At 55.5% G+C, this 24,141-nt stretch overlaps 3 protein-coding genes across 6 annotated transcripts; 1 reads left to right on the top strand and 2 right to left on the bottom strand.

Annotated features, from left to right (window-relative positions):
* Positions 1 to 2,540: 2,540 nt before the first annotated feature.
* On the bottom strand, positions 2,541 to 9,683 carry NDUFA7 (NADH:ubiquinone oxidoreductase subunit A7). Its single transcript, XM_041762134.1, has 4 exons — positions 9,579 to 9,683; positions 9,101 to 9,150; positions 5,371 to 5,520; positions 2,541 to 2,747 (listed from the first exon to the last, which is right to left on the bottom strand). Exons 1-4 carry the CDS (start codon positions 9,627 to 9,629, stop codon positions 2,657 to 2,659), a joined length of 342 nt encoding a protein of 113 aa, XP_041618068.1. The 5' UTR covers positions 9,630 to 9,683; the 3' UTR covers positions 2,541 to 2,656.
* A 50-nt stretch (positions 9,684 to 9,733) lies between these two features.
* RPS28 (ribosomal protein S28) lies at positions 9,734 to 10,984 on the top strand. The gene is made up of 4 exons (XM_041762133.1): positions 9,734 to 9,837; positions 9,932 to 9,979; positions 10,651 to 10,784; positions 10,905 to 10,984. The coding sequence occupies exons 1-3, from the start codon at positions 9,799 to 9,801 to the stop codon at positions 10,771 to 10,773; spliced, it is 210 nt and encodes a 69-aa protein (XP_041618067.1). The 5' UTR covers positions 9,734 to 9,798; the 3' UTR covers positions 10,774 to 10,784; positions 10,905 to 10,984.
* Positions 10,985 to 11,118: 134 nt separating this feature from the next.
* Positions 11,119 to 23,428, bottom strand: KANK3 (KN motif and ankyrin repeat domains 3). 4 transcript variants are annotated; one of them, XM_041762128.1, is made up of 13 exons: positions 23,376 to 23,428; positions 21,083 to 21,143; positions 20,369 to 20,495; positions 20,015 to 20,076; positions 17,897 to 19,198; positions 17,720 to 17,819; positions 17,344 to 17,532; positions 17,131 to 17,215; positions 16,484 to 16,700; positions 12,596 to 12,738; positions 12,277 to 12,477; positions 12,095 to 12,193; positions 11,119 to 11,367 (listed from the first exon to the last, which is right to left on the bottom strand). In XM_041762128.1, exons 4-13 carry the CDS (start codon positions 20,046 to 20,048, stop codon positions 11,290 to 11,292), a joined length of 2,448 nt encoding a protein of 815 aa, XP_041618062.1. In that variant the 5' UTR covers positions 20,049 to 20,076; positions 20,369 to 20,495; positions 21,083 to 21,143; positions 23,376 to 23,428; the 3' UTR covers positions 11,119 to 11,289. The 4 variants fall into 4 exon arrangements, 3 of the variants coding, with proteins under 3 accessions (XP_041618062.1, XP_041618064.1, XP_041618063.1); XM_041762130.1 differs by lacking the exon at positions 20,369 to 20,495 and having other exon boundaries at positions 23,376 to 23,408; XR_005988941.1 differs by lacking the exons at positions 12,277 to 12,477; positions 12,596 to 12,738.
* Positions 23,429 to 24,141: the final 713 nt, after the last annotated feature.

Below are 24,141 nucleotides of genomic sequence, written 5' to 3'. Positions count from 1 at the left end.
GGGTACCGTAAACGTCCGAATACGAGGGGACCCGCAATTCCAGGCTCTACCCGCTTTCTCCGGGGACGGGTACATCGAAAGGTGTTGGGCCCATTTGAAGGTAGGGACTATGGGGACGTAAACGAACTTGTCGGTGTCTACGTACAACACCGGATGTGTCGCATGCGTCCCGCAGCAAGTGCGCTCGTCGGATTGTCTTATCTAATACGGCGCCCGCTCCCCTCCCCCAGGCACGCCCCAGCCTCTCCCGCCTCCAGCTTCTCCAATGCCCCGGGACTCTCCACTTCGCTAACTTTGATTTAGGGTCCGATGACCCACTAGAGCGTCCGCTGCAGGACCGCAATGCTGTGGCGTTCGTTGCATCCCCCGTGCCCAAGCACTGCGTCTGCCACAGTAGGAGGCTCTTAAATATTTAGTGAATGAAGGAACGAGACCCTTCCAGACGTCCCTGGCTTCCATCAAGGTCCTGTCCCTCGCACCTGGGGCGCTCACCCCCGCCCACTGCCCCATTTAGTCCTCTTCACCGGGATAGGATTCTTCTCAAGAATCCTATAGCAGGGATCCCTGGGTGGCGCAGCGGTTTGGCGCCTGCCTTTGGCCCAGGGAGCGATCCCGGAGACTGGGGATCGAATCCCACATCGGGCTCCCGGTGCATGGAGCCTGCCTCTCTCTCTCATGTGTGACTCTCTGTGTGACTACCATAAATAAAAATAAATTAAAAAAAAAAATCCTATAGCAAAGGTCCCCTGTGGGCTTTCCCTTCTCCTGCTCAACCGGTAGGCACGTAAATTACACACGTCCTGCAGGCTTTCTGTCCAATCAGCTGCTCTGTTTTCTTGAGACTAAGTATTTATCCATAGCTCTGCCTTCAGAAGAAGCAACGGGTCTGTCGGATCTGTCGGCCAGCACAACCCCAGACAAGCGTGGTCCCTTAGTGTTGACAGGCGCGCAAGTATCTATCACCCGGGTATTTCCCGGGTAGCAACGCTACAGCATCCAGATTTTTCCCACAAGGGGCTTGTTTTCAGATTGTTGGCATGTTTCCCGATTTGAAAATGTTGAAAGTTACACCTGCTTTTTGAGTGTGTATATTATGTATGTGTGTGTTGGGTTTTATTGCTGTTTCAGAATCTCCCAGATTCCGAGGGGAAATGGGTAAGAGGTAAAGGTGTACAGGTGCAGAGGCAGGTGGAAAGGTGACAAACAGGACCCGGCACTGCATGGGTGGGGAGCATCCCACCTTTGAGGCTCAAAGGTCTCTGAGGTGCAGGGAGAAAAGCTGAAGAAGCCATTGATTTGTAGTAGTTAGGCAGAGTCATCAGCTGCCAGGTTCACACCAGATTTCAGGGAGCCGGCGAGGGTTTCCAGTGCTCCCATTCCTGTTTTTCTGTCCCAAGGTTGTGGCAACAGCAATGACCTCACAGGATTGCTCCACCAAGGAGCGGAGATCCTGAAAGCATTCAGAACAGGACATAGCACACAGAAAAGCTCAGCTGTCAGACCGCTTTCCCTTGTGAAATTTCAAGTCTGGGTCTTAAAGTTATTCAGAAACCTTCAATGGCATATCTTGTCTGCATCTGTGGAAGCCCTCAGGGTTGCCTTCCTGGTGACCTCAGGCCACCCTACACAGACTTCCTTTCCCTCCCTATCTCCTTTCTGAATCTGACTCATCCTTTGCTCCAACTAGAGTCCCAACTCCTCCAGAAAGCCTGGCCCGGAAGCTTCAACCCAGGGTTTTCCCCACTGATGAGGTTTTAGCATTGATACCACCCACTCTGGGGCTCCATTATACATCTGGGTCTGGGACCCTTTCCTGCCTTGCTCTGTGCTCTGGAGAACACCCTGATTTTCACACACCTCATCTTCACCTACTGCAAGTCTGTGGGGTTCTTCCATAGGGCAGCCATGGCACACCCCTACTTGAGGTTACTGCATGGCTCCCCATTGCTCCTGCAGCCAGACTTGGGCTACTTCTTTTCTGGCTTTCACTCAAATGTTCATTCCTCCACAAGGAACAGCCCCTTCCTCTCCTGGGCTGACTCCACCTCACTCCCAGGCCCATGCAGAAAGGTTTCTGGCTCAGGGAGGCCTTTCCTCACCTGTCCCAGATGAGCCTTCCCTGTGAGCTGCCCTGCTGTCTTGTCATCCCCACCAAGCTGCAGGGTGCTCGAGGTCAGATGGGGGTGGCAGTGGAAGGGTACTGGCCCATGTCCACATGAAAAACAGCTATGGGGACTTGAGAAATCTAAGGGAGCAGTTTGTGTTCGGCCTCGCTGTCCTTCACAGTCAGGGCCCCCCAAACACCCACAGGTCCTGGAGCCCACCCTACTGCTCTCAGTGAAGGGTTGGTGACAACACTGGACCTCATGTCATCAGACTCCGTGCCCAGTGACAGTGTGGCACTCTGAAGCGCAAGCACTATCCCTCCTCTGCTCAAATGCTGACAGAGTTAAGAGATTCAGCACCAGCTTCACCAGGAAATCCAGGTAAGTCATATGTTAAAAACAGAAGTAACAAAAAAAAAAAAAAAACGGAAGTAATACTGGAGAGCTAGGTGTATTTGTCATAAATTAAGTCGTGGTCTCCCGGAAGCAATACGAGGAGGGGAAGCACCCAGATGGCCCTGAGGGCCTGGCCAGGTGCCCCCAGGGTGCAGTCACAGGTAAGGCTGGTCCTTGGACAGCTCCCACCTCTTTATGGGAGGAGCTGGCAACACGGCCTTCTTCTCAGTGGCAGCTGCAGCAGGGCTAGAAGGGGAAACAGATGTTGGTTAGGCCCAGTCTCCCAAGACCAGCGTAGAGGAACTTGAGGGAGCCCACCACACCTGTACCCACCAAGAACATGCCTGCTGAGAATGTGGGTCTGTGGGCCAGAGTGAGGGTGTTCCAGAGTCCCTAAACTCCTTGCTGGGGGCTGGACAGCCCCCTTCCTGCCCAAGCCCCCATGTGAACCTCCAGCCTGCCTGGCTCCTGAGCTCAAAGCCAGCCATAAATATATAAATAGCTGGGCTTTTCCTCTAACACCCCTTCTCACCTGTGGTCCCAGGTGGACAAGTACTCCATTCCTGTTGCCCCCTAATAGGATACTGACAGAAGGGCCGAGCAATCAGGTGATGTGTGCCCACTGCTCTTTCCTCCCTTGGGTGCTAAGCACTTGCAACATGGCAAGCACTGTACATGCCCCAGAACCCTGCTAAGACCAGGCTTCAGTCTAATGAGGCTGACAGTCAAGTACAATTGACCACTTGGGGTGCCTGGGTGGCTCAGTCAGTTAAGCGTCTGACTTTTAGTTTTGGTTCAGGTCCAGAGAGCAGGGAGTCGGCTTCCCCTCTCTCCCCCTCCCCCTGCTTGTGCACGCATGCATGCACAAGCTCTTTCTAAAATAAATAAACAAGTCTAGAAAGAAAGAAGAAAGAAAAAGAAAGAAAAGAAAAGAAAGAAAAGGGAAGAAAAGAAAGAAAGAAAGAGAAAGAGAATGAGAAAGAGGAAAGAAAGAAAAGAAAAGAAAAGAAAAGAAAAGAAAAAAAAGAAAAGAAAAGAAAAGAAAAGAAAAGAAAAGAAAAGAAAAGAGAAAAGAAAAAGAATACACTGTTTGGCCCAGAGTGAGCCCCAAGGAGAGACACTGTGGCAACAAATCCAAGGCAAATGCCTCCTGAGACACCTAAGCCCTGGGCACCTAGGGCCAGAGACGCTTGCACACGCCGTAAGCAAAAAGGGAGAAGAGGCAGGCGGACAGGCTCTCGCTGTGGAAGAGACTCCCAGGAGCAGAGGCTCCAGGGCTTCCCATCATTCCAGGAGTCTGAAGGAGCAGCCTCCCTAGGAAATGCAGGCATCCCAGGGGCAAGTGACGGAGTCTAGGGGAACTGGGTAGTGTGCCATAGTCTGGTGCTGGACTCTGGAGAATTAGAAGGTCACAAGGACACGACACCGACCATTCACTAAGTTCTAAACTATATAGCAGGCCCGGCCTGGCCCTGTCACCTTACGGATTTTGTCATACTGCAACCCCACCATCCCTGTTTTACAGATGAAGAAACTGAGGCTTGAGAAGGCTGAAACAACTGGCTGCAGACCACACAACGAACTGGCTGCAGAGCCCAGACTCCACTGGGGTCTGAGCAAACTGGTTTGAAATCCTGCCTTTGCTACCCACTGGCTGTGTGACCCAGGCATATCATGTGGCCTCTTGGTGCCTCGATTTCCTCTTCTGCAACAGGGGCCATCACTGCCTAACTCGTGGAGTAACTAGTAGGCAGGCATGGTGTTGACTCCGTTCTAAAACGTTACAAATATTAATTATGAAGATTAACCTTCATAACAACTCTGGTCTAGACTAAATGTTTGGTCTCTCCCAAATTCTTGGGTTGAATCACAACCCTGGGCAGCCCGAGTGGCTCAGCGGTTTAGCGCCGCCTTCATCCCAGGGCCAATCCTGGAGACCCGGGATTGAGTCCCAAGTCAGGCTCCCTGCATGGAGCCTGTTTCTCCCTCTGCCTATGTCTCTGCCTCTCTGTGTCTCTCATGAATAAATAAAATCTTAAAAAAAAAAATGCAAAAAAACCCAAACTCATAGATAACAGAGAAGAGACTGATGGTCACCAGAGGCAGGAGGCAGGTGGGGGGGTAGGTGAAATGAGTGAAGAGGGCCAAAAGGTACAAAATTCCAATTATAAAATAAATAAGTCCTGGGGATGTAACGCATAGCATGGTGGCTGTAGTTAATAATACTATATTGTATATTTAAAAGTTGCTAAGAGGGGCCCCTGGGTGGCTCAGTGGTTGAGCATCTGCCTTTGGCTCAGGTCATGATCCTGGGGTCCTGAGATCGAGTCCCGTATTGGGCTCCCTACAGGGGGCTTGCTTCTCCCTCTGCCTGTGTCTCTGCCTCTCTCTGTGTGTCTCTCATGAATAAATAAATAAAATCTTTAAAAAATAAAAATAAAATAAAAGTTGCTAAGAGAGTACATCTTAAAATTCTCATCACAAGAAAAAAAAGTGACTCTGTGTGTGGTGATGGATGCTAAGTAGACTTACTGTGGTGATCATTTTATAAGGTATACAAACATCAAATCTTTACATTGTAGTATGCCCGAAACTCACATAATTGTTATATGTCAATTATGCCTTGATTTTAAAAAAAGTACAAAATTACAAAAACACCACCTGCACTTCTCCCGGAGCCCTTGAAGCTTCATTTGCAGGAAACATACCCTGGCTGAGCCCCAAACCCTACCCTGGGGTGGGCAGGGATTAAGAGTTTTCTTATGAAAAGCCCCCGCAGGGCAGTTCCTGACATAGTTGATATTCAAAAATGGGGCCCTGAAAAGTACAAGGAAGAGAAAGGGCTGGTTTCAGGCCAGGATGTCCTTACCTCTCTGCAGGCTTGCCTGGCGCCAATACCTTCTTCGAGGACATGATGATTGAGGGCGGCACAGCTTCCCGGCGGCCATCGCGAGTACAGTAGTAGTTGCTGGAGAGCTTGTGGCTGGGGCCCACAGGGAGCTTGGGAGGAGGCTGAGTTCTGAGAGGAAAGAACATCAGCATTAAAGCTAACAGAAAGTCACTTTTTAAAAAGGATTTTATTTATTTGAGAGAGAGCACACGTGCATGTGCATACACGCACCAGGAGGGAGGCAGAGGGAGGGGGAAAAAGTCTTAAGAAGACTGAGCTGGACTGTGATGGACGCAGCACCCCACATGAGGCTTGACCTCACGACCCCAAGATCATGACCCACCTGAGCAGAAACCAGGAGTCAGACGCTTAACCAATGAAGCCACCTAAGTCTCCTGATGGAAAGTCACTGCTGGCTGGGCTGGCATGGGCCTGTCACCTCAGTCACTGGGCCACGGGCTAGGGGAATCCCTTGGTGCTCTGTCATGGGTGTATGGCTAGGGAGGATCTGAGGCCCTGAAGCAGGTAGCAGTCTCTGTTTTGATGTGAAGGTGCTGGAAGGCAAGGCCTAAATATACTCCAAATGTGACCGGTATGGAAGACCTTTTCTGAGGCTTCTCAAGGAAGGGGACAGCCCAGACTGGACACATGTGGAGGCCAAGAAAATTAAGGCCATTCCACCTCAAGTTTAGCATTAGCACAAGTACAGCCATCTAAGGTCCCTAGGAATAAGAGCTGAACTTTACAGGAAAAACTGCAGAATGTCCTAGGCAGGGAATCCCATATCGGAAAGACAATAAAGCTCAGAATGCCCCCGACAGAGAATCCCATATCAGATCTTAAGAAACTCCCCCACCCTTTCCCCCATATTGGAATGGAAAAAATTCCTCCACCCCTTCTGAAGATCCCCTAGACCAACCCATAAAAAACCCAGCTGTAACCCACTTTGGGGTTCAAGTCCCTGCTCCGCTGTGTCGGGAATACTTGGACCCAAGCTCGAGCTTGTAAATAAACCCTCGTGTGTTTGCATCGGTGTCAGCTCCTTGGTGGTTTTTTGGATTCGCAATCTTGGGCACACCACACACAGGTCTGTTCCCACCCCACTGTGGCCCAAAGCTTGCATCTGGCCTCACTTCTACCTGCAGGAGCTCCAGAAATGAAGAGGCCAGGGCCTGAGACTCTGCCCACCTCATACACAGTAGTCTCAGTGTATAAACACTTGGGCAACAGCTCCAGACTTAGCTTATTCTGAGGGTCTTTGTTCCAAAGGCCAGGCTACAGAACTTCTGGGTTTCTAGTTATCTCAGGAACTCTCTGAAGAACCCTGCTGGGATCAAGGCTTATTACTCAAAGAGCACCTAGTCCTCTGAGGTCTCTGCATTTCCTGCCGCCTCCCAGTCACCAAAGCTATAAGCAGAGCTGGGGTGGAAATGGGGGTGGGTGAGTCAATAGAGAGCTCTGTCCTAAGTTGGGCTAAAATCTGGGGTGTATTTACAAAGAAGCCAGAAGCTTAAAATGGAAACGCTAACCTCAAAACAAAAGAGAAGCCTCTCTGGAAAACATAGCAGAAAGGAAAGGCAGAAAAAAATAGGAGAAATCATAAAATCATTGGGTTTTCATTGAAGCATATTTTAAAATAACTTGTTTGGTACCTGTTTTGCCAGAACTTAAGTTTTTCTTAAAACAAGTGATAGCCATTGTATGAAAAAAAAAAAAAAAAAAAGAAAGAAAGAAAAACACATAAAAATATAATTTAAAAATTTAATATTAAAAGCAGTATCCTGGGGCAACTGAGTGGCTCAGTCAGTAAAGCATCTGGCTCTTGGTTTTGGCTCAGGTCATGAGCTCAGGCTCATGATATCAAGCCCCACATCAGGCTGTGCACTTAGCGTGGTCTGCTTGAGATGCTCTTTCTCCTCCCTCTGTCCTTCCCTGCCCCCCTCACACACACACACCTGCACTCTCTCCCTCACTCTAAATAAATACTAAGATAGAGGGGATCCCTGGGTGGCTCACCGGTTTAGCGCCTGCCTTTGGCCCAGAGTACGATCCTGGAGTCCCCGGATTGAGTCCCACATCAGGCTCCCAGCATGGAGCCTGCTTCTCCCTCCTCCTGTGTCTCTGCCTATCATAAATAAATAAATCTTTAAAAATAATAATAATAATAAGATAGATAGATAGATAGGTAGATAGATGATAAAAGCAATATCCTGGGGCACCTGGCTGACTCAGTGAAGCCTGTGACTCTTTTTTTTTTTTTTTTTTTGAGCCTGTGACTCTTGATCTCCAGGTTGCGAGGTCAAGCCCCACATTGCATATAAATTACTTAAAAATAAAATCGTAAAAAAAAAAAGATGTTTAGATAAGCACACTTTTAAAATTTTATTTATTAGAGAAAAAGAAAGCTCACAAGCAGGGGAGAGGAGTAGTGGGAGAAGCCAACTCCCAGCTGAGCAAGGAGCCAAATGCAGGACTCAATCCCAGGACCCCGAGGATCATGACCTGAGTGGAAGGCAGACGCTTAACCGACTGAGCCACCCAGGCACCCAAAATAAAATCTTTTTTTTTTTTTTTCAAAAATAAAATCTTTTAAAAAAAAAAAAAAAAAGGAAAAGGGAATATAATGAGACCCTCCCTCAGTGGGCGTGGCCATGGCTTCCCGCCACCCCAGCTGAAAGGTAAGAACCAGTGCGCAATGGACACACATGAATCACTAGGGGGCGCCGCCACCCCAAGGACGGTGGAAATTTTATAAAACCCTTTCCTTAACTGGCCCATCAACTACCCGACATAAAAAACAATTTAAAATTTCTGAGGTTTAGAATGAGTTACAACGTGTAGGTATTCACATAAATTTGGTTATTCAAACGCTACCTGTCTCCCTCTGGTGCTGATCCTCAATGGCTGTCTTACCTCTGACTTCCAAAATACTGCTCTCTCTTCTTTCCTCAATGTTCCAGCCACACTGGCCTCCCTACTTCTGGTTCTGTCGGCCTCAAAAGCCTTGGTGCATACTGTTCCTTCTATACAGAATGTTCTTTCAAGAATTACCCTTTGGCTCCTGCTTATTATTCAGGTGACTCAAATGTCAATGCCAGGAAAAAAAAAAGACCTTTCCTGACCACTCAGACCATGACCTGAGTAACCCTCCAGCTTACTTAATTCATTTTGTCTTCAGAGCATTCCAGAATGCTTTTAACCTGTTGCGTTCATTTCCCTATGTTTTTCTCCTCCTAGAACTTGAACTTCGTGATAGGAATGAGGGAAGGGGCTTGTAAATATTGAGTAATTTTTGCACATAAGTGAGTTTGGACTCAAGACACTCCTGGGCTTAAACCCCAGCTGTTACTTTGTAGCTTCTGAGTGACTTTAAGCAAACGATTCTCTCTCTGAACTTCCAGTGTGTGTGTGTATGTGTTTTCATCTGCAGCTTGGGGATGAGAACACCAACTGGCAGGGCCACACACTGAGGACTGCACAGCTACATGATCCCCACTCTGAATTCATGTGCAACCTGACTGTTCCACGAGCAGCTGGCTCTGAGTACAGGAAAAGGTAAAAGCAAACCTCGGCTTCCACAACCGGCCGGGGACCGGAGGCAAGCTTCCGGCCCAGCGCACTAAAGATCTTAAAAGAATACGAATTTTGTTCTTGATGCAAGAATAACAGGACAAGGCCGGAGTGTGGGCAGCGAGCGGGGCTTCCTCACCGCTTGGCGATCTCCTGGTAGCGCAGCTGCAACTTCGCCTGCAAATCGTGCTGTGGGAGGAGAGGAAGGAGGTCAACCCTCAGGGCATCCCAGGAGAGGAGAGGAGAGGAGAGGGGGAGGGAACAGGGCCATCCCGGTGGGGGGGTGGGGCAGAAGGGAAGGTCGGAGATGGGCAGTCCAATACAGGAAGAGGAAAACTAGGGCCAGGGCCACAAAGTACAGGGCTAAGAAGGTCCTGACAACTAGGCAGATCTCAGGCCAGAATGGGTCGAGGGCCGGGGCGGAGGTGGGTGCGTCGGCTGAAGGAGTCACGAGTTGGGGGTCCCCGGTTGAGACACGGGTTCCAGCCTAGGGGGACCTCGGCACTCAAAGCCTCAGGCCCAAGGGTGCACGAAGTAGGGGACTAGCGGCAGCGGGTCCAAGGCGCACGGAGCCCACAGCCCCCCCTCCCCGGTACGGCCCTTTCCTCCCCGCGCACCCCGGATGCCCAGTTCCGCAGGAGCCGGATAACGCGAGTGGCGGACGCCATCTTCCGTTTGCGCTGAAGGGCGCCGATGACGTCCTACCGCGGGGGATGTTGGGAAGAACGTTCATGGTCTCGCGAGAGCGGGAGAGGGAGGGCGGGGCCAGGGCGTAGTATAAAAGGTCTTCTCGGAGCACGTGACCCCTCTCCGCCCGACCGCCGCCGCGCCGCCATCATGGACACGAGCCGTGTGCAGCCCATCAAGTTGGCCAGGGTGAGGTGGGGGGCCTGAGTTGGGGACGAGGATGGAGAGAGATGGGGTGGGGGGTTCGGATTGCCCAGGCCTCATCCCAGCTTCTCTCCACCAGGTCACCAAGGTGCTGGGCAGGACCGGCTCGCAGGGACAGTGCACGCAGGTGAGCGAGCGGGTGGGGACGCTCGCGGGGTCTGAGCCCTGACGACTCCCTGGCCGGCCGGACCGTGAGAACCGGAGTCCCCTGTATCCCAGGGCTCCCGGAGTGCCCCGAGACCCCACGAGGGCCCTGCCCACCGGGCCTGAGATCCGTGGACCTCACTTCCCGGGCCCCGACGCCCCTCCCCGTGGCTTGGCCCGTCCCAACCACCTCTTTGTGGCTCCGTGCCCGACCGAGTGTGCTCCGCTCCCGAACAGGACCGGAGCTGCAGCTGCCCCTCCCGGTGGCTGCTGTTGCCGCTCGAGAACGTCGTTCTCCACGACCTGCTCTTGGGTTTCTCTTCCGGGCGCGGCTCTGCCTCCCATACGCAGCCCCCTTTCTAAGTATTTCCGAGCCGTCCCCAACACGTCCCCTGGATCGAAACCCGGTGCCTGAGCGCCTGGGTGGCTCAGTGGTTGAGCATCTGTCTGCTTTCGGCTCAGGTCGTGATCCCGGAGTCCTGAGATCGAGTCCCGTATGAGGCTCCAACAAGGAGCCTGCTTCTCCCTCTGCCTGTGTCTCTGCTCTCTTTGGGTCTCTCATGAAGGTCATAAAATCTTCCAAAAAAAAAAGAAATTTTGTTCCTATCCGCGACTGACCCTAACTGCTTCATGTTCTCTTGGTGGGGCCCGTAGGTGCGCGTGGAGTTCATGGACGACACCAGCCGCTCCATCATCCGCAACGTGAAAGGCCCCGTGCGCGAGGGCGACGTGCTCACGCTATTGGAGTCAGAGCGAGAAGCTCGGAGGTTGCGCTGAACTTGTAGCTGGTGAGTCCGGGATTGGGGTTGGAAGTGTAGAAAGGGTTTCCTGAGATTTGCAAGACAGGGGAGGGACTTGGACAGTTGCTGGGTGGCCCTCCCGTATCTCATATTTGGGTCTGTTTACAGGGTCCTGGATGTCTGGGTCGACCACTTGGCTCACAGGGATGATCTGCGATTGTTAATAAAGCGTTTATGTTGTATGTAAACTTGGGATCTTGTCTGGCTGTCACTAGGCTTATAGTATCACTATTCTTCCAGAGGGATCCACTCCCACTCTATCCTCTGGTGACTTGGGGGGGAGGGGGAACTATGTGTATGTGTCCCCAAAACAAGACACGAGTTGAGTTAGTAATGTTTTATTCTGAAAGTGGGTCTTGTCATCCAAGCTTTTCTCTTGGCCCAAGGCTAGTTATCTGGATGATTAACCCTGGCCCCTGCTGTGTCCCAGAGGCTGGGGTGGTGGAAGGAACTAACTCTCTTCTCCCAATCCAGGTCCAAGGTGCCAGGCTGGTCACAGAGGCTGGGGGTCTTCTCTATGGTCACTGCATTCTTCTTCATCAGGCACATCAGGGGTAGACTCAAGAGGTGACTGGGGAGAGAGGTGGGGATGATGCTAGGGTTTCAGCCCCCTTAGACACAGGAATACTTAACCTGATGGAGGTCTTGTTCCTTTACACTATGGTCCCACTTAGGGGGAACCCCATCTTTTACAGTGGAACCAGACTGCCTGGTTTTGAATCTGCCTCTGCCCCATTGACCTGGAGGAAGCCCTTGACCTCCATGTCTCCTTGCCCACATCTGTAACAGGAGAGTGCAGGATGGGCAGGCTGATTGGATGAGTTTAATAAGCAAGTACTGAGAACAGCCTGGCACTTGATTTTACACTTGACCTTAGCCAAAAGGCTGAGAAGCAATGGCACTTGATTTTAAAGAGAGTAAGCCTTTCTCCCTTAGAGGCAAACTGAGTGTTCTCCTGGCTTGCAGGGAGCTTGCACCCCACTTCCCCTCCGTGTCTCATTCTAAAGGATCCCTTATTCCTTTGTGGAAGCCTCCCTGGGGGCAGTAGCAGGCTCCACTGACAAGGTCTGAGTCAGGTCTAACAGCTCTGTTTTGACCTTAGGTCACTTCCCCTCTGGAGACTTCAGGTATTTTGCAGGTTGAACATCAAATCCCAGCCACATGAAAGAATTCAGACTCGGGTTCCCCAATCCTGCCTGCTTCCCTAGGGACGTCTTCCTTGGGCACACTTGGTATCATCTCTGAACCCAACGTACAGCTGGGAGGCTTCGTTTCTCTGGGCTAGGGGCTGCACTCACCAGGGGATCTGGCTGGCCCGAGGTCAGGTGGGCATGCAGCAGAGCAGCCACCTCATCCTGTTCAGCCTCCAAGGCGATGGCCAGGGCACTGGTGCCCTCCTGAGGAACAGTGGGGACAGTCAGGTCCTTGAATCCATGCACAGGCCCCCTGCCATCCCCACCTCAGCCCCATGGTGGCTCACATTGTCCAGGAGGGCCGGATCACACCCTGGCTGGGCCAGCAGCAACCGGACAGTGTCCAGGCGCCCGTACTCACTGGCGCACATCAGCGCTGTGGCCCCATCTGCGTCCTGTGCATTCACATCAGCCCCACATGACAGAAGGGCTGCTACCATGTCCTGGCGGCCATGGCTGATGGCCAGCATGAGGGCTGTCTGTCCTGTCTGGGGAGTGAGGAAGAAGGGGACACGGCTGGGGAGGGTTCTGGAAGAGAGGTCAGAGACTAACCCAAAGTAGAAGGGACAGACCAGACCACTACCCAGGGAAGAAATGCCCACGCACCTGGGTGGCCTTGGCATTAACATTCCCCAGATGGAAGAGTCTCTGAACCACAGCCATGTCCTCTTCTCGCCCCACAGAGGTGAGCGCAGCCAGCATGAGGGCTGAGTAGCCAGCCCGGTTCTGGCGGTCAACATCGCAGACCCCTGGACAGTGGAGGGGTCAGTCAGCCAAGAAGCTGACACCCTCAGCCCAACCTGGTTTAATGCTTCCCCAGACTCAGGTTTGCCATCAGTGTAATGGGGGTGGTTACTGGGTCATGGATTTTCCTGCTCCCTTTGCCTCCAACGTTCTCCCTGGGAAGAGCCACACGGCTCCTGGCTCAGGTTCTGCTCAAATTTCTGCTTATTTCCAGTTGGGTTAGAGACTTGGTTTGGTTTTCTTTTGTATCCCCCAATAACTAGAACAACACTTAGCACACAGTAGGTCCTCGGTAAACTGATGTTCCTATTTTTGTGGCTATCACCCACCATTGTGGGCCCCCCCGCCCCTGAGAACTAAGTCCATTTAGGGCGCCTGAGTGGCTCAGTCAGTTAAGCATCCAACTCTTGATTTTGGCTCAGGTCATGATCTCAGGGTTGTACAATTGAGCCCTGAGTTAGGCTCTCTGCTGGAAGTGGAACTCAAGATTTTCACTCTGCCTCTGTCCCTGTCCCCATCCCTAAAAAGAGTTCTGTCAACTGGTCTACCCTAGTGTCCAAATCTACCCATTTCCATGCAGATCAAGAGAACTTGCCTAGTCACCTATTTAAAACCCTCTCACCTTCCCCCATTGCTCTTGGAATATAGGCCCTTGTCCGCGGCTGTCCTCCGACTTTTGTCCTTCTGGAATCCTTTCTCCAAGGCTGTGTTACAGATGGAGTTGTGTCCCCACCAAAAGATAAAGTCCTACCTACCCTGTACCTATGAGTGTGACCTTAACTGGAAATAGGATCTTTGCAAATGTAATCAAGGCAAGGTCGTTATTGTAGACTAATCCATAATACTGGTGTCCTTAGAAGAGACACAGACACACAGAAGACCAGTGAAGACCAAGGCAGAGAAGAGAAGCTGCCATCAGCCACAGGATGTTAGTTTTTAGGCAGCCACTAGAAGCTAGGAGAAAGGCATGGAGCAGATTTCTTGCTCTGAGCTCCTGAGAGGGAACCAGGCCTGCCAACTTTGATTTTGGACTTTGGGCCTCCGGAACTATAAGAAAACGAATCTCCATTCTCTTAAGCCACCACATTGTCCTACTTTGTTACAGCAGCCCAATGAAAGGAACACTGTGGTGACTGTGACCACCCCTTAAGCACTGGCTCTATTTCCTCTGGGATCATCTGTTACCATTCTGGCCCCCTCCCTCACAGCACCTACTCCAGGCACAGTTACTAGAGCGACTAGGCTGTGGTCTCCCATGATTCAAAGTTCGATGAAGCTACAACAGCTTGGGGAGAGGTGCACAGTGAGGGACCTCGGACTTGGATCAGGGTCATGGAGTGGACGCCCTTTAGAGAGAAGGACTCGGTGGGCTAGGAAGAAAAGGGATTAAGTGGTATCTAAAGGGGGGGGGTTCCCCTGGTTGTACGGCATGCTCTCTAGGTGTTCACTGCTTCCACAAGCTTCTGTGACTGGTGGAATGCGGTGAGGGGCACACAGAAATAACCAGAGTGGGGTCTCTGCAGGCTAGCCAGAGCACCCACCTATTTTCCCCTACTCCTCCCACCTGAGGCTTTCCTAAGCCAAAGGATCACCCCACTTCCTACCCTGGTTATGTTTTATGGTGGCCCTTATCCCTATTTGTAATTTTTTCTTTTTGTCCTTGATAATTGTCTATTTCCACTCCTCCCCACAGCCCATGAGCTCACTGCCATAGGTTCCTGAGAGCTTGCTCATTCCTTCAACCTGCACTTGAGGGTCTATCGTGTCCAGTTCTGGGGCCTGCAGGGCAAGTGGGGTGTGAGGGCAATGGGGAAGAGTTTGAAAGGGGACATAAAGGAGTAGTTAATGGCGGAGGGAGAACAAGGAAGCAAGGGGGCAAAGGGGGGCCATGAACAACAAGACAGTGGTCCCATGAGGCCCACGGGCTGCTAGGGCCAGGTGACTGGAGAGCTGAAATTTTGGGGGGGTAAGAGCCCAGAAGACACTATGGAGGCGTGGATCTCCGGGTGACCTTACAAGTAGAAGGCTGACGTAGGGCAGAGGTCAAGGTGACAGGGTTGGGAGCAGGGTGTTAGGAATGGAGAAGCCTGGAAATGAGAGCGATGCTCCACAAAGATACTGAAACTGGTGAGGATTCACCTGCAGGGGAGAGTTGGCCTGGAGCTAAAACGGGAGACCCATAAAATCTTTTTAAAGGGCGGGGGGGGGGGGGGGCAGCCCCGGTGGCTCGGTGGTTTAGCGCCACTTTCAGCATGACCCTGGAGACCCAACCCAGGATCAAGTCATGTCAGGCTCCCTACATGGAGCCTGCTTCTCCCTCTGCCTGTGTTGTGTCTCTGCCTCTCTCTGTCTCCCGTTAATAAATAAATAAAAATCTTTTTAATAAATAAACGGAAGACACAGGAAGAGTGATTGGAGCTCGAAGGAAGAAGCCTGAAGAAGGGACAGAGGGAATTGTGGTCTGATCAGCGAGAGGCTCCAAGGTACGGCGGAGGGAGGAAGGGGAAAGGTCTGGAGGGGAGATGAGGTCCAAGGATACACAGCCACAGCCAGGCCCTGCGTGCCAGGGAGATGAAACAGCCCCTGCATGGGGAGCACGTTGAGGACTCAGGGGCCGGGGGGGGGGGGGGGGCAGTGGGTAGGTAGACATGGCAGCAAGCAGACAGGAGCAGAGGGAATGATCCATGTGAGAACTAGAAGGCCCATGGCAAGGTCTGGGGAATGGGGTTGGGGGTTAAATGCAAGGAATAAAAGGGGTCAGTGAAGCCTTGGGCTTCCTGTGACACTGCCGAGCCTGCTCCCCCAGTCACTAAAGCCCCAGGCCTGGCCCCCAGCCCCCTTTAGGCAGGAGATGCCTTGAATCATGCCTCATGCCCCCTCCCAAGCTCTAGCGCCCGGTCCAGCTCAGAGCAACTGTGCTCTTCCCCAGGTCACCAAGATCTTCAGGGATGGGACAGACCTGTATTTGGGGGCAGTGGGGTCGGGGAGGGGACAGTGGGAAGCCTCCAAGGGCAGGCCCCAGCAGATGTTAGCCCTTTAGAATGACACCCAGGAAGATGTCAGGAGGGCTCTTGGTGGTCAGCGTACTGCCCACTGTCCCCTCTACTGTGAGTCCCACAGGGAAAGTAGCTGTACATGGGTGGCCCACCCCCACCCCAGCACTACTGGCACCCAGTAGGCTTTCAACACCCATGTCTGTGAGCTCAGGAACACCTGGGTGTGGGTCTCTCAGCTCCAGAGGGGGCAAGTTGGGGCAGGGAATTAGCTAGCAGGGGGCAGGGCATAGAAATGTGTAAAATTGAGTCAATGTAGGACATGGGGATGGAAGACAGGGCACAGTGGCCCAGCCCCAGGGCTCTGACCAGTAGGTATCTCTCCTGCAAGCCTGGAGGGGCAGGTGGCTGGGTATTGGGGCCCCAGAATGAGGTGAGCGCCAGGACTGGAGATCCAGGGGCACCACGCACACGGTGACCACTGACTGGCCTCCTCCTGAGTGCCTGGCGCTATTCTACACCTGTGATCCCAGCTGCCCAAGGTGGGGGTGTTGCATCCCCATTTCCCAGATGAGGAAGCTAACTAAGGCTGGTGACACTAAGTAATTCCTCTAAATTTAGGCCTACCAAATTTTAAAGGCAGGTATTCCGGCGACCCTGCAAAGTGAGAGGCAGAGCTCCAAGTGGAGAGGGCTGAAGGCCCTTGGCAATCTGCCCAGGACACAGGGATCCTGTAACCCTGGAGGAAGGTGCTGACCGGTATCCAGCAGCAAGCTCGAGATAGCCAGGTTCCCGTGGGACACGCTGTAGTGCAGGGCTGTGTTTCCGTTGCCATCGGCCAGGTTCACCACGTGCGCCAGGAGCTCGGGGCCCAGGCGCCCCACAGCGCCCAGCACCCCAGCCACAGCCTCGGCCTGGGAGCGCCGCTGGCTGGACACTCGGAACCACTCCTGGGCCACCAGGCGTGCGGCGCCCTGCGGGGAGCAGAAGAAAGGCGTCCGAAATGGTCCAGACTGTGACGTGTGTGTTGGGGGGGGGGTCTCAGCAGGGGAGGAAGGTCCCGCGCAGCCAGTGAGGGTCCCAGGCTCAAGGCATAGGAGTCCTCCCCTCTGGGACTGAGCCTGTGAGAGAACCTAGAGTGGAGGAAGGCGGTGACCGCTCGCCTTTGGGGAGTACTGGGGTGCGCGTGGGGCTCGGGGCGCACCGTTCTGGGGAAATCGGAAAACTCCAGCGCTGTCCCTGGGCGGAGATCCCTTTGGAGAGTCTGGGATCAGTAGAAGTGTCGGCGCCACGGGGTGGAACCTGGGCCCCCCACCCCAACTCTATGCTTTTCCCTAAGAGGGAGTGGGGGGTGCCCGATGGGGCCCACGGCTCCACGCGGAAAGGGCTCTCGCTGGCACTCACGCCGTCGCGGGCGACTCCGCGGGGCCGGCTCAGCTGCCGCTGCAGCGCTGCACACGCCTCCCTCAAGCGCGGGCTCAGCTCACACCTACAGGTTAGGCCGGGAGAGGCTCAGGAGGGGTCGGGGTCGGGGTGGGGGTCGGGGTCGGGTGGGGGAGGCGCGGAGGGCGGCAAAGGAAGCCGCCGTCCCAACTCCGGGTCCCCAACTCCACTCACCTGCCCTGCGCACCAGGCTGCGGTTCTGCCTCCGGCTCTGGCTCCCGCTCGGGATCCAGGACGTCCCCACCACTGTCGTCCCCGACATCCCTGCCGCTGTCGTCCCCGGAGGAGCTGCTCCTTGGAGGCTCGGCGGCGCCGTCCTCGCTGTCGCTGTCACTGTCGTCCTCGCTGGACGAGCTCTCGTACCTGGGGCGGGGTGAGAGGCTCCCTGTGGCTCGTTCTCGCGTCCTGAGAGCTGGGCGTGGCTGTCCCCACTTTACAGAAGAGGAAACCGGCTTTCCAAGGCCGCTCTGCGAGTCCGCGGCAGGGCCAGGATTCAAACCCCCGTCTCCGTCCCTGCAGGCGCCACCACGGGGAGGGGGAAGGTGCTCACTCGCCGTTCAGGACTCCCACAAACTGCAGGCTCTTGGGTCCGGGGCTGGGCTGGGCGCCGGGGGTACCATCTCTCCTCTTCATGATGGATTTGAGGATGCCTGGCGGGTCGGAGGAGGGTGCTGAGCTCGAGTCCAGAAGCCATCAAGCCACCGCGCAGGCAGGGGTTGGGACTCACCCGCGGGGGCCACGGCTCTGTCCCCATCCGTGGGTCCCGACGGGTTCTCCTGACTCGGGCCGGAGGCCTCGGCGGGGGTCTCGGTCTGTGTGGCCTTCGCGGCACAGCCCCACAGGGTCTGGGTGGCAGCCTCGCGGGGCTGGGGCTGGGCCTCCGCTGCCGCCGCTGCCTCCGCTGCCTCCGCCTCGGCAGCCTCTCGGGCCTCCTCCAGCTCGCGCAGCCGGCAGCGCAGGAGCTCGCTCACCCCGCGCTGGTGCTCCAGGCTGGCGCGGAGCAGCTCCAGCTCGCGCTCGGCGGCCTCGGGCAACCCCAGCAGCGCCTCGGTCACCCACGCGTCCGACTCGAGGGTCTCGGGGGCCGCTTCCACGCCGGCCTCCTGGGTCTCCGGCTCCGCCTGGGCCCTGGCGTCTTGGGTCTCCGGCACCGCCTGGGTGCCAGCGTCCCGCGTCTGCGGCGCCGCGTCGGGGATCCCGGCTGCGTCGGGGACCTCGAGCGCGCCCTCACCGCGCCTGGAAGCCGGCCCGTCGGGGCCGTCGGCCCAGGGGCCGGCCCTGGCGCGGACGCCGCGCTCGGAGGTGGCGAGGCGCTCGGTGAGCCGCCGCAGCTGAGCTAGCTTGTCCGGGCGCGCCTCGGCCTCCGCGTCGGGCTCCGGGAGCCCGCGCCCCGCCAGCAGCCGCGCCTTCTCCGCGCGCAGCGTGCGCACCTGCTCCTGCAGCTCGGGCAGCGCGCGCGCCTGTTCCTCGAGCTCGCGCAGGCGCCGCAGAGCCGCGGCCATCTGCTCGCGCACCAGCTGCAGCTGCGCGGGCCCGGGGGAGGCGGGGTTGGGGGCGGGGCTGGGGGCGGGGCTGCTGCGGCCGGACCCCCGCGGGCTGCGCGGGACGGCGCGGCCGGGGCTGGGCGCGCGCTCGTGCGCCTGCGCCAGCTCCAGCCGCCGGCTAGTTTCCAGGAGCGTGTGCTCGACGCGCGGGTTGCGCGCGGGCACGCGCGGCGACAGCAGGAGCCCCGAGGGCGCGCCCGGGGAGAGTGCGCCCGACGCTCCTCCGTCGTCGCTGGCCAGGGATTCGCTGGAGGTCCAGGCGCCCGGGCTGCGCGCACCGGCCAGGCCGGCCCGGGGTGCACGGGGGCGGCGCGCAGGCGGGGGGCCCGGGGCGCGGCGGGCGGCGGGGCCGCGCTCCAGCTCCTCCACGTACTTGAGGAAGTCCAGGTCCAGGTGGAAGCCGTAGGGCGTCTCCACTGAGTAGGGCGAGCTCGGGCTGCGCGCGCCCGCGGTGGGGCCCGGGCACAGGCGAGGGCCGCCCAGGTCTGCAGGCATGACGGGGCGGTCAGGCTGCGGGAGGGGGGCGACCCGGGAGAAACTGGACAAGCGGAGCGCGTCCCCCACCGCCCCCACGACAGCCCTGCGCGGCTCCACCTGCACCAAACCCTGCACACCTGCCTTCGCGCACGCGCATGCCCGAGGACCAAATGCTTCTCTGCACCAGTCACGCAATCCCACCCTTACTGAGCACCTGCTATGTGCCAAGCACTTTTCTAGGCGCTGGGGACACATCAGTGAACAAGACAGACAAAACCCTGCCCTCTTAGCGGAGATAAATACACATGATCGTTCCAAAAGGTGCTCAGGGCTAATAATAATAAGATGAAATACAGGATAATTGGAGGAGGTGCGTGACTTTGGCTCTAGTTGTCAAGGCAAGTTTCCTGCGGAAGGGACTTAAAAGTTAAGCACTGAAATGACGAGGAGGAAGCAGCTGGGGACACAAGGTTCCTAAAAGAAAACAGCCAGAGCAAAGGCCCTGGGACACAGTGAGCAGGGTGGGCTGGAGTAACAGCAGGGTGGAGGTGAGAGTGTCAGGAACAGAGTAAAAGAAGGGAGAGGAGTAGGAGAGGTGGGGGGCAGATTTTGGGGAGCCTCCCGGGTTGCAAAGAGGAGTTGGGATTATATTACACGCATTAGGGCACCATAGGCAGGGTTTAGCAGGGCCATGACATTATCCAATGGACGGTTAGAAAGGGCTCTGTGGCCACATGCAAAAGAGGGAACCACAGGGCTGTGTCCATGAATGGGCACCAAGTATCAATCCAGACACACACATGTATCCCACTTTGCACACTCACCGGGCAGGTTCTGATTCAGGGCAAACTTGGCCATGTTTCCTGGAGTAGCTGCCAGACACACCCTGGAAAATGTCCCCAGAGGGGGTGAGGTTGGGGCCGGCCCCATCCCTCTGGCTGTACCTCTGGAGTCAGCCTGGATTCTAAGTAAGGAAACAGACCCCCACCCACCCTCCCACACACATCTGTCCTGTCCTCCCTGCTCCCTCAAGGGGCCTTGGAATGTTAGAATGAACGAATATGGGCATCCCAGGTCCAGGCCTCAGCCCGCTGGGCAGGAGGAGGCAGGAAAGGCATCAAGAGAGGAGAGTGATCAGAGAACAGGAGTGAGGGGGCGGGGAAGGGTTCATTCCAGACCTGCTGTTTTCTCAGTCCCAGGGCAAAATTAGAAATTGGTGCTCAAAGGGATGAGGTGTGAACCTTCAGAGGAAGGTGAGAGTTGGAAGCCCTTCATGGGCTCATTAGAAATTCATCTGGTCAGATTCTGCATATTTAAAAAAAAAAAAAAGAGCAAAATAGGATCATTTGAATTCTTTTTTTCCTTAGAGAAATACAAACAAGGGATGCCTGGGTGGCTCAGTAGTTGAACGTCTGCCTTTGGCTCAGGTCATAATCCCGGGGTCCTGGGATCCTGGGATCAGGCTCCCCACAGGGAGCCTACTTCTCCCTCTGCCTATATCTCTGCCTCTCTGTGTCTCCCATGAATACATAAATAAAATATTTTTTAAAAAGAAAAAAATGCTGAGGATCCCTGGGTGGCTCAGCAGTTTAGCACCTGCCTTCGGCCCAGGGCGTGATCCTGGAGTCCCAGGATCGAGTCCTGAATCGGGCTCCCTGCATGGAGCCTGCTTCTCCCTCTGCCTGTGTCTCTGCCTCTCTCTCTCTCTCTCTCTCTCTCTCTCTCTCTCACTGTGTCTCATGAATAAATAAATAAACTATTTTAAAAAAAGAAAGAAATGCAAACAAGACATAATTTTGCATCTGAGATTTTACCAAGTGGCTTGGGAGAGCCTTGTGGGAATGATGGAGAGTTGTGGGCCAGAGGCACCAAGGATGCAAATTAATTGATACCTGACTCCCTAGGATGTCTCGAGTGGAGCGCCACAGGGTTCTGCTCCTGCCTTGTAAGAGCCTGTGGAGGAACCATAAGCACCCAGGTTGTCAGAGCTGTGGCTGTACGCAGGGCTGGGGGCAATCTTCAGGTAACATGATGGAGACTCGAAGAAACTGAGGGACATTGGGCCACATCTAATGTGACATTTAACAAGGACAGTCGGAAAGCACAGGGTAGGAAAGATGGAGCTTTGAAGAGCCCACATGGAAAACCCTCAAGGAAGGGAAAGCAGCTTGTCTTGAGTGCCTACTGCATACCCTGCCTGATTATGCAACCCCCACACAATCCTTTGAGGTAGATACTATCATTCACATTTTCCAGATGGGGAAACTAAGGCACAGAGTGACTAGGACAACTCCCTGTGGGAAATGCCCTCACACTGGGCTCTGCCTATCTTCTGGGGGGACCCCTTGCCCCCCAGCCTCTACCACCCAGGTGCCTGCCAGACCCAACTGTCCTCTCTCTGACCAGTGGCTCAATGTGCCAACCGCGTGGCAGCCTTTGCCATCGCCCCTTCCAACCTCCTGCACTCAGGATGACCACCTCCATGCCTGACACCCCCTGCTCCATTGCCTCTCCCTATGTTCAGGCTGTGTCCCTAAAACCTCCCTCACCCCACCCCAAGACAGTCAGGGCCCCGCCCAGTCCTGAAGCAGCTGTTTCCCGTCCCTTCACACCGGCTGAGAGGGGCTGGCCAGCAGGGCAGCCAGTCATCAGGGAGGACAGCCAGTGCTCTCACAACTTGTTTTCAGGAAACTGTCAGGGAAGCGTTGTGTCGTGGAAAAAACCTGGGCCGATTTAGGGGTCCAGGCCTGCCTCACACAGCTGGCAGTGTGACTCAATGGGGTCAGCCCCCTCCTTTGGTGACCTGGCCACACCCAAATCCGAGGCTCTAGGAACTCAGAAAAACAGCTGTGGACAGCCAAGACCCAAATCAGCTAGAGCAGCTGGACAGAGAAGCTGGCCTGAGAAATGAATGCCCCAACATTGGTAAATAATAATAACAACAACAACAACACTTTTGCGATTCACCATGGGCCAGGTTCTACTATAAGCAATTTATGGGTATGGACTTTAAAAAAAAAAATCTTAGCTAAAAACTCTAAGGGAGTTTTTCTTATTACCCTTTACCCTACTGCACAGATGGAGAAACTGAGGCACAGAGCGATTAAGTCACCTGTCCAAGGTCACATATAGGCAGAGGCAGGATTTAGACCCAGGCACTTTTGCCAGTGTCTCTGCAGCGGCCACCCACTTGATGGCCTTCTAGAAACAGCTCCCCGCTCCAGGGCAGGGGCCGAGAGCCCGAGGGGGTTCATCCCTCCCAGCCTGCATCCCTGGCTCTCCCTGCGCGTTTCCCCAGTGGGGGAGGAAGCCGGCCCACACCACGGCGGCTCCAGGGGCTGCGGCCTCAGCGGAGTGGGGGTGCGCTCCCCTCCTCTCCGCTCCCTGCGGGAGATGCTGGCTAGATCCGATCCTCTGCCTGAGACCCCCTCATTAGGCCGTCAGAGCCGACGCCATACGCCCCCACTCCCGCCCCAGGGACTATTTCGGGACTCGGAGTTGTGATGAGGGAACCTGATGGGTGGGGGCCTCGGCGGGCAATGCGGCTCCCGGTCCTGGGAACGGGGGTTCTGGCCGGCTCGAGGCCCTGAGCGGTAGCACCCCCTAAAGTTGGGGCGGGATTCTCGGCCCCCTGATGAAGGGGGAGTGGAGGCTGATGACGGTAGGAGGGGGAGGTACTCAGGGACCCCTACCCCCAAAGCACACACACCCCAGGACGGCCTTGTAGAGACAGAGCAGTTTCCTGCAGGAAACGCCGCCGGGCGGTTCCATCCGCTCCCCATTGTCTGCCGGCCCGGGGGCCGTCGGTTCCTCCCCCCAGCACCGTTTCCGTATCACCCCCCCACGCACCCAGGTCCAGAATGAGGGGCTGGAACCGGGTCCCCAGGCTTTCCAGGAGCGACGCTGGGAAAACCCCGGAGTCAGATGGGGCGCTAGGGGGCGAACAAGCCCCCCACTTGGCTCCTAAGGGCGGGAGGAGGGCGACCTCGGGAATCCGCAGCCCCCTACTCTGCCCCTGCCACCTGGGGCGCCCGGGGTGGGAGGGGTCCCAGGAGAGGACCCGAAGCCCGCCCCCTCGCCGGGCGCTGAGCCCGCAGAAGGGCAGGAGGCGCAGTACCCCTTCCCGGGACGTCCCCTAAAGCCCCCCAGAACCCCCATCAGTGGCCCCGAAAACTGGCGCTTTACCTGAAGCCGCAGCCCCCGCCGCGCCCGCACCCGAGCCCGCCCCCTCGAAGCTCGGGGACGGGTTATCAAGGCCTCGAGCCTAACTGATGGCCACGCCAGCCAACCGGCGCCCGAGGCTCCGCGAGCTGTCCAATGGGGAGGCGAGGTGGGCGGGGCCGGGCCGGGCCGCGTGGGGGGGCGGGGCTGAGGGCGGGGCCTGAAGTGACGGTCCCCCGCGCCCGCTGCAGGGAGGAGAAGGGAGGGAGCGGGGTGGGGGCGGAGGGGGGCGGCCAAGTCCCGGCCAGCGCAGGACTAAGGAGCTGGATTTGATGCTCTGGGCGCTAGGGAGCCATGGAGAGGCAGCTGGAGACTAACCCGGAGAGATTTGTGTGCTCGGAAGCTCCTTTGGGTAGAAGCTAGAAGGACCGATGCTCAGGTCCTAGTGGTGGGTGAGGTACCAGGACCCTGGCTCCTTCCTACCACAGGATCTTTGCACAAGCTGTTCCATCCTCCTAAACTCTTCTTCCCTGCACATGGTCACGTGGGCATCTTCTATTCTGGGGGGGCTCGACCTGTGTGTTCCTACCCCTAAAGGCCTAATGTGGTCCCTCTCCAGTCTCTGTCTTTCCCATGGCTCCGTTTTATTAACTTGATAGCAACTTTCACTATCCGAAACGGAAAGGATCTCTGTCACTTATGGGATTGCTTGCTTGCCATCTGTCTCCCTGAAGTGTCAGCACCGTAGGACAGGGAACTGATTGATTTTGGTCACTGCTTCACCCGGGAT

This window comes from Vulpes lagopus, chromosome 7, assembly GCF_018345385.1.
Source record: "Vulpes lagopus strain Blue_001 chromosome 7, ASM1834538v1, whole genome shotgun sequence".
Taxonomy (NCBI): Eukaryota; Metazoa; Chordata; class Mammalia; order Carnivora; family Canidae; genus Vulpes; species Vulpes lagopus.
This window is presented reverse-complemented; position numbering and strand designations above follow the sequence as displayed.

What these genes read in the sequence shown, in the direction of transcription:
- NDUFA7 (XM_041762134.1), bottom strand. Translation starts at nt 9,629, where the DNA reads ATGGCGTCCGCCACTCGCGTTATCCGGCTCCTGCGGAACTGGGCATCC. An exon ending in TACCAGGAGATCGCCAAGCG is followed by an intron (nt 5,521 to 9,100) that starts GTGAGGAAGCCC and finishes CTTTCCTCTCAG; the next exon opens with AACTCAGCCTCCTCCCAAGC. An exon ending in CCAGGCAAGCCTGCAGAGAG is followed by an intron (nt 2,748 to 5,370) that starts GTAAGGACATCC and finishes TTCCCCTTCTAG; the next exon opens with CCCTGCTGCAGCTGCCACTG.
- RPS28 (XM_041762133.1), top strand. Translation starts at nt 9,799, where the DNA reads ATGGACACGAGCCGTGTGCAGCCCATCAAGTTGGCCAGG. An exon ending in AGCCCATCAAGTTGGCCAGG is followed by an intron (nt 9,838 to 9,931) that starts GTGAGGTGGGGG and finishes TCTCTCCACCAG; the next exon opens with GTCACCAAGGTGCTGGGCAG. An exon ending in CGCAGGGACAGTGCACGCAG is followed by an intron (nt 9,980 to 10,650) that starts GTGAGCGAGCGG and finishes TGGGGCCCGTAG; the next exon opens with GTGCGCGTGGAGTTCATGGA.
- KANK3 (XM_041762128.1), bottom strand. Translation starts at nt 20,048, where the DNA reads ATGGCCAAGTTTGCCCTGAATCAGAACCTGCCCG. An exon ending in GTGGGAGTCCTGAACGGCGA is followed by an intron (nt 17,533 to 17,719) that starts GTGAGCACCTTC and finishes ACCCCGCCCCAG; the next exon opens with GTACGAGAGCTCGTCCAGCG. An exon ending in TTAATGCCAAGGCCACCCAG is followed by an intron (nt 12,478 to 12,595) that starts GTGCGTGGGCAT and finishes CTCACTCCCCAG; the next exon opens with ACAGGACAGACAGCCCTCAT.